This window comes from Erinaceus europaeus, chromosome X, assembly GCF_950295315.1.
Source record: "Erinaceus europaeus chromosome X, mEriEur2.1, whole genome shotgun sequence".
NCBI lineage: Eukaryota > Metazoa > Chordata > Mammalia > Eulipotyphla > Erinaceidae > Erinaceus > Erinaceus europaeus.
In genome coordinates this window covers 2,547,248-2,560,541 of record NC_080185.1, presented here as the reverse complement: position 1 = coordinate 2,560,541, position 13,294 = coordinate 2,547,248, and the positions used below count along the sequence as shown (strand labels likewise).

Here is a 13,294-nt window from a genome sequence, read left to right as displayed (position 1 = left end):
AGCTACTCCTGTATTTCAGTGCATGAACACAGCACCTCTCTCTATTAAATTACAATGGGCTTGTGTTTTGTTCTTACTTTATTTTTATTTTTTATTTTTTTTACATCCAAGTTGGCCAGGAATCTCCTCTCCTGCCCTGGGGCCACACCCAGACTATGTTACTTCCAGTTTCATGGTTTTAATTCTCACCAGAAACAATCAAATCATGAATCTATTTTCAACACTTCCACGGCACATAAGACTAATTTTGTATTGAGTCACTAGTTCTCTTTTTAAAATATGGTATAGTAAAAATTGAAAACCTAAGTTTGTTTCTCATAACTTGAAGGGTCCCATTACAGATCATTTTATCCCTTCCAATGCAATTGCTGTTACACTGAATATTGACTGTGAAATGTGTCTTTTTACCTGAATAGGCAAAGTTTCAAAAGAGTTTTTAAACAACCCTCAGTCATCTGCCCTTTTTGCTCCACCTTGTTTGTAGTTGCTCACTGACTCAATGTTCTAAGCAAGCTGTATGACTTGTACTTTAACAGTAATATTGGACTCAGATATGACATTTAAAATTCCATGTATTAGTTATGACGCTTCATTGGACTAAATAGCAACAAATAAAAAGAAAGGATTGCTTTTGAGCTATAACCTTTGAAATTTAATTGTACAAATTGAGAAACTGAAATGATAGTGGTACTTTGTGACTGACCTACACTGTTTCAGAGTTTAGAGGCTTTAGAACAGGAGCAGGGATATTGTCTTACTGGTGAACATGGTGAAGTTGGGCAAGCATAGGCATGAGGCAGGACAAAATTGTTCCAGAAGCTAGGAATAGTGTGCATGTAATATTAAGTACTAAATAAGACTGTGAGCAATGGTTTTTTAAAATGTTTTTTCTTTTTTCTTTTTTGTAGCGGGGACTTTGATTTACCCAAATGTATGTGACAATTACCTAATAACATGCAGATGATTAGCATCTTCTAAAACAACAACACAGAAACTGGCAATTGTTGGAAAGTTTAGTATTCTTCTCAGATTCTGATGACCATGAAAAAACTGAAACTTCAGCTATTTGTTACAAGTATAGCAGGAGATACACTATGGGACATTATAGCAGTTTCAAAACCCATCACTTACATCAGCACATCTTGTTTGTTACTTGTTGTATTCTTTAATGTTCAAAACTCCTTTTGTGTTCGCCACCAAATGTATCCTAAACATTATCAGGAAATACCAAGAATGCTGGTGATGGTGATATGCTTTGAGCTTTCAATCCCAGTCAACAATGTAGCCTTGTTCTCCTCAATGCCATCTGCTAACTTTTAACAGTAAATTGATTTAATTTCAGGCCTTGACCTAAAAAGATGCTGTGCCAGTTCCAAAGCAGAAATAAAAAATATGAAACTGTATGTTGTTTTTCTTTTATGAAAAATGCAGAATTCACATTATCTTTGTAACTTCTGTATTTCTTATTATCTTATGAGTCAACTCCAGTTAAAACAATATGTCAGGTGAACATCTATCTGAGTCTGATACAGCTTATTAAATGGAACTTTCACTCTTGAGAGAGCTAAACAGCTTAAAATCATTAACAGAATAAACATAATAAAATGGCATCTGAGCTTAGCACTAAAAGTATTTCATTAATATGTGCATACATTAAACTTATCATAATTTAAAAGCTTTACTATTTTTCTTTAGAATAATTACCTGAAAAATTCGGCTTTAAAATATAATATTTACTGAAAATGGGGTTGTTTATATATTCATTAAAAACCTGGGTTATTAACTCTTGTCTTTTCCCCCTTATAACAGGCATTATTACACTATGACAATATTCCAAGTCACTTAGGACCTTTAGGAAAAAAAAAACATTTAAAAAAATCAACTTAATTATTATTCTGAGATAGTGAAATTGTGTACCACATGCTATTTTAAGTCAATAGGAGAACAGTGACTATCTCTGTGTAAGGTGTACTAGGAGTGACTGTCTCCATGTAAGGTGTATTGGGAATGTCTGTCTCTGTTGATAGTGTACTAGGAGTGACTGACTCAGTATAAGCTATACTAGGAGTCACTGTCTTTCTGTAAGGTGTGCTAGGAGTGGCTTATTTCATGTAAGATGTACTAAGAGTGTTTCTGTGCAAGGTTTACACTGAGTGACTGTCTCTGTGTAAGGTGTACTAGGAATGACAGTGTCTTTGTAAGTTGTACTAGCAGGGACTATTCCTGTGTAAAGTGTACTAGGAGTGACTGTCTCTGTGTAGGGTATACTAGGAGTGACCAACTCTGTCCAATATGTATAAAAGTGACTATCTCTGCACAAAGTTTTAATGTGTCACAAAAATATCATTATGTTTTGAATTTTCTGTCAATCATATTAAAATATAAGAAGTGTATTTGGCATAAGATATATTTTTTATTGGGAGCATTAATGGTCTAATGTCAACAGTATATGCAGTCATTGGTGCATGTGTAAAGTTTCTCAGTTTTCTGCAAAACACTTAAACCCCATGCCTAGGTCCTCTTCCGCCATCATGCTCCAGGATCTGAAAGCCACCCACCCAGTGTCCTTTGCTTTGTGCCATACACCAAGCCCAGTCTAAGTTCTCCTTTGTGTTTCCCTTTCTGTTCTTATTTCTCAACTTCTGTTTGTGAGTGGGATCATCCCATATTCATCCTTCTTTTTCTAACTGATCTCATTTCACATGATTCCTTCAAGTTCCATCCAAGAGGAGGTGAAGAAGGTGAATTTACCATTTTTAATAGTTGGGTATACTCCATTTTGTATATAGACCACAACTTTCTCAAATACTCATATGTTATTGGACATCTAGGTTGCTTCCAGGTTTTGGCTGTTATATACATTGTCCTGCTATGGACATAGGTATGCCAGGTAACAAACCCAGAGTCTTGCACATGTGTAACATACCCTGAGACATTTTCCTGATCCATTTTTTTATTCTATATATTTTGGAGAGTAAAGGGCAGATGGAGAGCGGAGAAACACCAGAGCACTACTGTTTGAGCATCACTTTTCTCCTGTGGTGCTATGCAGGGTGCTCCTGTGTGGTACCAGAAATCAAACACAGTTCCTCAGGAATTGAAGGTTTGTGCTCCACTTCTAAGTCACTTCCTCACACCAATATTTCTCTTTTGGCTGTTGTGGTTCCCTTTTTTGCCCTCACAATTGAAACAGATCATTTTGGTCATTTTTCCAATCACTGTAATGTTGCTACAATTTCAATCTGATCTCACCTGTGAGCCTAAATGACAGTGACTACTGAAGACTTCTTCTGGAAACAGATACAACGGGGTCCACAGACTTCCCTTCTGCATTTTTACCCAAATATGAACCCATCCAAGAGTGCCATGATCTCCTGCTAGGGAACACGGCTTTCAACACTGTGTCTCTTCTTCAAGGCTGCTAGCTAGTCACTAAGTGTGTGACCCTGTGTGGTGTCTGGTGTCTGATGACATGATGCGCTGAAAACTTTCAGGGGAGGATGTCTTGGAATTTTCAGGAAATACCAAATAGAACACATAATATACTCAACTTTGGGACCCCCCCCAAAAAAAAAAAAAAACAACTGTCTTTCCTGAAGTGACAGTTGTTTTTCTGTTTCCAAAGAACAAACAACAACAAAACTTAACTGAACACTTTTTGGATAGGAATAATAAGTAACTAAATATTAAATAAATGAAATATTTTCTTTGTGCCTAAGAGAGATCACTTGGGAGGGTGCCAGTCTTGCCATGCACAAGGCCCAGGTTCAAGTCCTCAAAATACTGCAAGGAAACATTACTGCAGAAACCACAGCATGTGGAGTCACTTCCTCTGCCTGTTTCTATCTTTCAAGTCTCAGAGAGGTCAAGTTCCACATGTATGAGTTCCCGGCAATAATCACCAAATTATTTTCCCTGTAGGGATGAGGAGATATCTCAGCTTGATAGAGCACTGCCAAGTATATTTGAGAGTCCAGAAGCTGCAGGTTGAGTCCCTGACACCACCCATACAGAGCTGAGCGGGGCTCTGGTCCTCTCTCTCCTCTTGTTTCATAATAAACATATCTTCAAAATTAAATATTTTCTTTGTATTGGAACTTCACTAGAGTCTGTGAGAGACCTCTGCTCTCTCTACTGAATATATTGTGTGGAAAACAAAAACCACACAGAGCAGTGTATACAAAGCTATCATTTTAGAGCAGACAGCATGTGTGTCAGGGGCCGGGTGTTAGCACAGCCAGTTAAGCACAGTTTACCATATGCAAGGTGCAGGTGCAGCCTCCAGTCCCCATCTGCAGGGGGCAAAGCTTCATGGTGAAGGAGGGCTGCAGGTGTCTGTCTACCTCCCTCTCTGTCTCCCATTCCTTCTCAACTTCTCTCTGTCTCTAATAAGTAAACAAAAAGTTAAAATAGACTATTTGTTAAAAGTTAAAAAGAGAACGTGTGTGCCTGTGGAAGCATGTGAGTGAGTTGTGTGCGTGCACTGAACAGGATGCACAGCGTCACGATGGGTGGCATCACAAGCATCTTGAACCCCTTCCTGCCGTCACATGGCAGTTGTTACTGGGTGCCTAGCACATACAAGAGGGCACACTCAGAAGGAAGAGCCCAGAGGACGTCTTTGGAAGCCTGGACTCTAACACGAATGGGGTGACAAGCACCAAATCACAAGAAGCAGTGCAGTGGACACAGCAGGGTCTTAGCTGAACTGCAGCCCGTTTTCTTGGGGCGCAGCCTGGTTCACGCTGCTCCCCAACACCCCTTCTACCGCATGGGAGTCTGTGCTTAGTCTAGCGAGAGGCTGCTTAAGTGAAGTGGGAGAGTATGCTGTCTTTGGGTCCCGGCTGCTGGGAGGCAGCCCCAGTGTTCTTCTTGCTTGATGCTACTGCCCACAGCCACAGGCTATCTCGCTGAGATAGGTAGGTTCCAGCTCACAACTAAGGGCCCTGGACACAAGGCTGCTGTCTGGTGTGCATGCAGAGGGAGGGAGGTGTTGAGGTCTGTGGGCTTGGAGCCTGCCCCAACTTTGCTCATCTAAGAAGGCTATAGGACACTTTCAGAGATGAGCAGGAAGGTGATGTCACTGAGAAAGCAGGATCACCAGTTGTCTAGTTCTCCCAGTCAGTTTAGAAGGAAGCACAGGCAGAGCGACAGCCTGTCCCAGTGGGGATTGGCATGAGAAACACAGGAGCCCTGATGCTTATCCTGTGCTGTGTCACAGCCAGCATGGGCCCTTCTAAGAAGGTGTGTGTCACTCCAGCCCTCTGCCAGTGCACACAACCACCTGTTTCAGACCCTTCTGCCCCAGTCTGGGGCTTGCCAAAGTCGAGAGTGGCAATATGCTCCCGGAGAAGTGGCCACCAGAAGCCCCCTGAAGTGAGTGGGGTGGGTAGCAGTTGAGAATCACGGCCTTCTTCTAGGGGTGCTGGTCTGTGTCCCAGGCTAGAACCAGGGCAGGGCCAAATACAAGAGCAGGGTCCAGGTGGGACAAGATATGGGGCTGCTTGGGTAATATCAGGGCTGGGTTATGACATGCCTTCCAGGGTCCCTACAGCCCCTACTTGCCCACCCTAAGTGAACCCTGTGGGGCTCTGCAGAAAGGGAAGTACAGCCCTGAGCATTGGCCCCTGCCCTTTAAGCTTTCTGACAGCCTTACTTTGGGCTGGAGCTCAGAAGGGGTCTTGAGAGCCTGTAGGGGGGGGACAGACAGGACAGTGTGGGGCCCTTTTCTGAAGACTAGAATGAGGGAACCAGGCCAAATCTGCAGGTCAGACAAGTCCTGCCTGGAGGGTATACCAACAGGAATCAACAGCTCAGGTGCACAGGGCAAGCCTCCCTGAAAGCCTCGGAGCCTGCCACCCCTTCACCCCGCTGTTTTCAGTGCCTGTGTGTGGAGCCCACCCCTCCCCCTTTGGTCTTCAGGTGAAGAAAGTGAGGTCTGGTGGGTGGGTGGCACTGGATCTTCATGCCTGTAGCCCCTGCTTGCCTCAGCCTGGGCCCCCTTCAGCCAAAGACCAGACGGCAGTCAAGAGATTTGCAGCAAGCAACAAAGTTTATTGAGTGAAACTGCTTTTCTCTGCTGACCCATTTCATGTTTCCCTCCCCTGCCCCCGGGTGTCTTCCGGGGGTTCCCCAACAACAATGTGAAGGCCACATGGCTCTGCTCAACAAGGAGCCCCCTGGGAATGCCGTGGCCGTAGCCCAAAGAGTGTCTCAGCAGGCGGGAAAATAGGGCGCACGAAAACACTGCGCAGCAGCCGCCTGGGGACATGGGACCCCGCAACCCACTCAGCCCCGTAGAAGGGGTCTCTGCTAACAAACTGACCCCGCTCAACTAATAACAGAAAAAGAACTTGCCAGAAAACAGAAGTTACCCTCTCCCCCCACAAGGGCTCCAGGGGACATAGACGTCTGAAGTCTCCTGGTCGCAGCCTCTCCCCTGGCTCTCACGGCTCAGCAGGGGGCTGGCCCTCCTCCTCCTCCTCCTCCATGTATGCTGGCTTGTCCAGCTCCTCAGGCAGCTCAGCAGGGTTTTGGGATGTCTCTGGACTGGGAGGGCGCTGGGGTCCCCCCTCAAGAGCTGGCAGCTGCTGGGAAAAGGGGGCAAGGTGGAGTCCTGAGCCAAGGTCCCCCCATCCATGCTCACAGCTGACTGCTGAGAAGAGCTCGGGAGCAGAGCCCACAGGTTGCCAGGGGCCCGGGCGAGCCCCATTCTCACCACAGCACCCTGGTGCTGGAAAGAGCAGCAGATACACCCCCCAGGGAGAGTCCCAGCTGATCCTGCCTCCCCGCCCAGGTGAGGGTCCCTCTGCTGCCCTCCAGCTGCCCTGCCAGCTGCTGTGCCAGTTGTGGGCTCGCCAAGGCATGTGGGGCTGCCCTGCTGAGGGAACCTCCCTATCTGACACCTGGGACAGACCGCCGAACAGAAACTCTGTCTGCGTCCCCAGGTGTCGGGCAAGAAGACAGTCCTGAGGGCCTCGTGTCCCCAGGTGTCACACAGAGCCCGTGGACTGTCTGCCCACTCTGCCCGTCAGAAGGCGCCATCACGGCCAGCACTGGCTGCTTGTCTGCTGCCCTCCTACCCTCCTGCCCATGGCTGCTGGGACCAATGAAGGCAATCAGCCACGGGGAATCTCACCTCAGTGGAGAGCTTGCAAGCCTCCTCAGACTCCTCAGACTCTTGGGGAGACCTCGGGCCATGAGGTGAAGAGGCACGGAAACGCTTGGCCACCCAGACACCAGAGAAGCTCTTCTTTGTTTTCCCAAGTCGCGATTTCCTGGGCACCGGCTCCAACTTCGGGAGCTCAGGGCTCTTGTCACTGGATGAGGAGTTTGGCTGCTCCTGTAGGGACACAGGGGTCTGAGTTCTGGCTCAAGGCCTCCCTTTCATGGCCCCACCAGTCGTTCCAGATGACGAGTGCCCCCCCCCGCCGTCCCCCAGGGTCTAACAGTTTGAAAACCATCAAGGTCCCTTGCCCCTTGCCCTCATACTACCTCTGTGAGATGGTCTCTGACCTGGGACCCCAATTCCCATGTGGTGTCCAGCTGCTCCTTCTGCTCCACCTTTTCATCTGGCGCATCCTGCTGTTGTGTGCAGTCATCCTGCAGCTGCTCAATGTGTTCCTTCAGCTGCTCCATTAGTACCAGCTTATACACTGTGAAGGCCAAGGAGAACTGTGCGGAGGAAGTGCTGCTGCTTAACAGAGGGACACTGGCTCTCCAACCCCACTCATATTGTTTCATTTCAAAGTTTTTTTTTTTTTTTTTGGCTTTATTTCAATTTGTATCAATTTTACAGTCTGGAAATACTGACAAGGCCAATGTGATGTTCCAGTCCAGATTTCCTACACACATAAAAAATGCTGAGAGAAGGCAGGAATTCTCAAGATGAGATGGAGCATTGGGAGCACTAAGGACAGAGAGAGAGGGACCTCCTTATGTGGTGGGCGGTATCTTGGTATACAGTAATTTATTTATTTCAATGAGAGAGAAAGAGAGAGAGGAGAGAGAGAGAGAGGAGAGAAAGAGAAGGAGAGAGAGAGAGAGAGACAGAGAAAGAGAGAAAGACCAGAGCACTGCTTAGCTCTGACTGATGGTGGTGCTAGGGATTGAACCTGGAGCATCAGAGCCTCAGGCACGAGAGTCTCTGCAGAACCATCTCCTCAGCATGTTTAGGTATTTCTAACTCTTCTCTCCCCCCCTTCACAAAAATAAAAAGTACAGTGGGGATAGATAGCATAATAGTTATATAAAGAGATTCTCAGGCCTGAGGGTCTAGAGTCCCAGGTTCAATCCCCCACACCACCATAAGCCAAAGCTGAGAAGTACACTGGTAATAAATAAATAAATAAATAAATAAATAAATAGAATTACAAGTATAAATTGGGTCAGGAGATGGCTCAGCACTATCACCCATGCGAACGGTCCTGGTTTTAATACCTGATGTTGAAAAAGAAGAAAAGAAAAAAAACAGGATTACAGGGTGATTTAATCCAATGACTGATTCCCTGCAGTATTTTAAGCTAGAGTTCCCTTTAAAGTTTAATTACACATTAAGTCGAAGGGAAAGAGAAACCTGTCTTGAGAGTAAAAAGGGGAGGGGGGTCTGTAAGCTTCTAGTAAAGGCCCACGAGGACAGAACGGATTTCCAGAGACTTGCTCCTAATGCCTTCAGGGGTTTTGAGGATGATGCAGAACTCCCCAAGAGGCAAGGAGTGGAGAGCTTTCCCAGGCAGGGAAATTGAGACCCCCCCACCCCAGGGCCCACCACAGACCTCAGGCTCCAGGCCCAGCCCCCCACACACACACACAGAAGCAGGCCTCTTTTCAGTGCGCAGACTTCTCTGAGGTGTGGCCTTCATGCACACCTGCCACAGACCAGTCAGGGGCCGCTCCACGTGGCCGCCAACCCCGACTGCAACCAGACACAGAAGAGGGTAGTCCCCATCTGGGACTGTGGAGGCAAATCCAGGGCAGGAAGAGCACAGTCTTGACCCAACTGTCTGGCCAGGTTCCGGCTCACATGGTGGTGATGACGTGGGCAGGCGGGGCCTACCGGTGTGCAAGGGGCCTGCTCTCATCTAGTAACAGGCCCCTGGGCTCCTGAGCTCACGGAACTAGACAGGCAGGAGTTTGCCCTTCCTGGACAATGACAGCGCCCCCACAGGTGGGAACGAGCTCCTGGCTCCCAAAGCCTGCCCTCTGCTTAGGACTTGAGGGCTTCTGGTTTGACTAGCTCCCTGTCCCAGGGCTAAATGGCTAAGCCTGTTTCCCCATCACAAGAGGAGCAGGCTGTGGTGCCGCCTAGCCAGAGGGGCTCTAAGCAGGAGCCAAAGCCACAAGGTCCTCAGCCTCATCTGAAAGCCCAGAGAGAGTTGAAGACACAGCAACAAGCAGTCAAGAGTGTGTTTCCTGCAGGGAACCTGGGCCCAAGAGGGAACACAGGGTTTGAGGGCAAATGGCAGACAGAAGGGGAGCTGGGGCTACCTCAGTACTCAAGTCAGAGGGCACACTGGGGGTCTCCTGACCTCCCCTGCTTCTCCCCACAGCTGCACAACTCCCTGTGTCTGCATCTCTCCCTGAGTCTGCACCTCTCCCTGTGCCTGCATCTCTTTGAGTGTTTGCACCTCGTCTTGTCTCTGCATCTGTCCTTGTTTCAGCATTTTTTCCCAATGGCTATCCTCTTGGTTGTGCCCCTGCCTCTGCTTTCACCTCTTCCTGTGTTTCAACTTCTTCCTCCAGTTGCACATCCTCTGGGGGTGCCACCATTTCCAGGGGTTCCACTCCTTCCAGGCCATCTGAATCTTCTGGGGGTTCCTCCACTTCAAAGGGTCCCACCTCTTCCAGGCCTTCTGCATCTTCCAGGCTGCCCACCTCGCATATCTGGCTCTGGTTGTCCCATTGCACATCTGAGCGAGGAGAGCCACCAAAGCGTTCCACACAGGGTAGAGCTGAGGAGGGAAGCAGAATGGGGTTACCAGAGCTGAGGAGGGAAGCACAGTGGGGTTACTAGAGCTGAGGAGGGAAGCAGAGTGGGGTTCCTAGAGCTGAGGAGGGAAGCAGAATGGGGTAACTAGAGCTGAGGAGGGAAGCAGAATGGGGTTCCTAGAGCTGAGGAGGGAAGCAGAGTGGGGTTCCTAGAGCTGAGGAGGGAAGCGCAGTGGGGTAACTAGAGCTGAGGAGGGAAGCACAGTGGGGTTACTAGAGCTGAGGAGGGAAGCAGAGTGGGGTTCCTAGAGCTGAGGAGGGAAGCAGAGTGGGGTTCCTAGAGCTGAGGAGGGAAGCATAGTGGGGTTCCTAGAGCTGAGGAGGGAAGCAGAGTGGGGTTACTAGAGCTGAGGAGGGAAGCACACTGGGGTTACTAGAGCTGAGGAGGGAAGCACAGTGTGGTTGCTACTGGACCCTAGAATCCACAGACTCTGCATTGAAGACTGCTGTCAGCTGCATTTGAGTTTCTTCCCAAAGGTAACTCAAACCATTGAGTCCTGAGGTAATAGTTTGTGCTGAGCATCCTGTTCCTGGTGACAGCATCAAAAGTGCCTGTGCCCCAAAATCAGGCTGTACTTTAAAGTGAATGGAATGCTGGGAGTTTGGCTTTTCCTGTGCCCATGTAAGCTTACGCTGCAGAGTTAAGTGCTCCTTGTTATAAAATTTGGCTCTGCTTCTAGAAGTTTGGTACATTCTCCTGATCAATCCAAGGGCTCCTGAAGAAATCAGACCCCAGCATGTGTAGCCTAAGGAATCCTCGCTCTAAGTGCTCTTGGGGCTATGGGCTTCTCCTGCACCAGCCAGAGAGCAAAGGGGTGACATGAGCTGGCTAGAGCCAAGCAGTGGAGCCATGGCGGGTAACCACTAGGCAGTTTCTTCCACAAGCACTCCCCATATGATGCTGTACACCCACCCCATTTCCGGGAATTTAGCCAGATGATTAGAAACCTCATTCTCTCTCCTTCCCTCTCCCCAGTAAATGTTTAAAACAGCTTGACTTTCAAGCACCACAATCTTGGAAGCAACCTAGGTGTCCGTCTAAAAGTGGACGGGCTTTTCCAAGCCCCTGTGGTACAATCCCAAGAGCTGTGTTCACTCTACTTGGGAGATGAACAAAGATCAACCGATAATTCCTGCACCTGCGATGGATCATGGATGCAGTTTGTTGACAAAGTCTGACCCAAAGACTGGCTAGTGCACAGTGACACCGACATCACACTCTGGAGAAGTGACATCACCAGAGATAGATCCCGATCTGCAGTTGCCAGAGAACGGAATCAGAGTTTGTGTGTAAAAGGTCAGTGCAGAGGAATGAAGGGTGGGGGAGGGTGGGTGATGGACTACTTGTTTCAGGGACTGTGGTGGCAGACACATGGCTCTGGGTCTGTCTCAAGCACAGAGTTCCCAGTGATTAGTCACCACATTAGAGCCCCATTGCTCGTGTTCAGTTTGGAAAGCACAGCGATGGGTTCCTGGATGTGCCCCCTCCCCCAAAGCACCTCACTTCCATTGTGTTGAAATGGTATTTCTCCATAAGGCCTGAGATTAGTGGTGATCATGAAAGGTCCTGAGCTAGAGCATTTGAAACACAGTAATTATGCCACGAGATGGAGAGTTGACAGCCAAGTGGCCTCTGAAGAGAGGAGCTAGACCAAGTCAACATCTCCAGTATGTATCCACAGGTATTTAAGCTGAGCCTTTATCCAGGGACACCTAGAAATATTTGTAACAGGCAAGCCTATGCAATGAGAACCCGAGGTTTCTGAGAGATTAGCCCTTCTGCCTATTACTAACAATGATTCAGGTTTTAAAAGTGAGGAGTTTCTTTGCAATTTGTCTACGATGCCAAAAAATAAAAGACATAAAAATAAAAGTGTGAACAGAGAAAACACTAGTCCTCCCAGGACTGAGTTCTAGCACCAGCCCTTAAGAGAGTAAAACTAAGCAGAAGAGGAAGCACAATTCCCAAGCACTTGAACCACTGATGAAACAGTAATCTCTGCTGCTCTCCAATCATCATCTCAACGATTTACAGAGAGAAAGAAAGCTGGAATTCACGCTTGTGAATTCACACCAACAGAGAGACCATTTCCCTTGAAAAATGCCTCCACAGGCTATTGTTGTTCTGCTAGCCCCTATACAAAGTCTCTAAGGCACCTACCTGGCCAGGTAGATGTGGTTTCCAGAGAAGCTCCGCTAGAGTCTGAATCAGAGTCAGATTCCAGGTCAATTATATTAGTAGATTCCTGCATTTGAAGCTGCTTAAGATCCATAAAGTCAAGTTGATCCTAGGAATTTCCAGAAGAGAAGATGACATTTCAGTTTGCAGACAAGTAGATATTTCAACTATAGGAAGCTCAAGCAGAACACAAACTGCAATGCACTTGCCATTGCTGGTCCCAATACTAGTTCAACCACTCAACACCTAACACGAAGCTGTATGAAAAAGCCATTATGAAAGGCACTCTTGGCCAGAGCTCTGGTGGTGGGAATGGTGGTGACTTACACTCCTATGACCTTATATTTTTGCAAATCACCATTAAATCACTAGTAGAAAAGAAAGGTCAAACAGGCGTCCTGGAAAGCCCTGACTAGAAGGTACAAGCAGGCAGATGACGGACGCCACATGTTACCCAGTGTCACTGTCCAGACAGAGCAGCCCTCCCCCACCCCACCCCCCGTGTGAGGATGTGCTGAGAACATGCACAGGAAGGAATGCACCTCCTCAAGGCCGTGGCCCAGGCTGCAGACGTGCCCGTCGTCGCCAATGCTAGCAGAGCACCCGGGGTGGGGGTGGGGGCAGCAGGCTACTCTTCTTCCCAGGAAACCCAGCAGTAGTTCTGGGAAGAGCTAAGCCGTGGGAGACCTGCCCTACTGCTGACTGCCCATTTCCAGAAGCCCTGCGTGTGCTGCCTGGGCTTAGGGCGGTGCACAAGGGCTGTTTGAACCGCTCCACAGTGTTCACACGGATCACAGAGGAAGGTACTAGGCGTAAACGCTCTTTCCCACAACAGGGGAGAGGCGGGACTGGCCTCGGAGAGCTCTGAGGGCCACCTGCCACTGAAACTGTCTGAGGGCAACGGCGGCTGGCCAGGCAGTGGTGGCCGGAGCAAGCACTGGAATCCAGTGGCTTCAAACCTTCCCCACCGGGCTGGGCTGCCTCACGAAGCCACCTCTGCTCTGAGCCACACTGCACCTTCCTTCCCAGGTGGAGACCCTCCAAGGCTCACTGGTCACGGGGCGCTCAAGTACCCGGTTGAACATTGACATCTTTTTACATCTTTTCTGAAAGATTAAGCAGGCTTTT

At 48.1% G+C, this 13,294-nt stretch overlaps 1 protein-coding gene across 3 annotated transcripts; it reads right to left on the bottom strand.

The window, feature by feature from the left end:
- Nucleotides 1-6,033: 6,033 nt before the first annotated feature.
- LOC132535902 (circadian clock protein PASD1-like) lies at nucleotides 6,034-12,270 on the bottom strand. 3 transcript variants are annotated; one of them, XM_060183432.1, is made up of 6 exons: nucleotides 12,149-12,270; nucleotides 9,712-9,950; nucleotides 8,374-8,439; nucleotides 7,495-7,674; nucleotides 7,139-7,342; nucleotides 6,034-6,590 (listed from the first exon to the last, which is right to left on the bottom strand). In XM_060183432.1, exons 1-6 carry the CDS (start codon nucleotides 12,258-12,260, stop codon nucleotides 6,447-6,449), a joined length of 945 nt encoding a protein of 314 aa, XP_060039415.1. In that variant the 5' UTR covers nucleotides 12,261-12,270; the 3' UTR covers nucleotides 6,034-6,446. The 3 variants fall into 3 exon arrangements, with proteins under 3 accessions (XP_060039415.1, XP_060039416.1, XP_060039417.1); XM_060183433.1 differs by having other exon boundaries at nucleotides 6,034-6,587; XM_060183434.1 differs by having other exon boundaries at nucleotides 7,516-7,674.
- Between the last annotated feature and the right edge of the window lie 1,024 nt (nucleotides 12,271-13,294).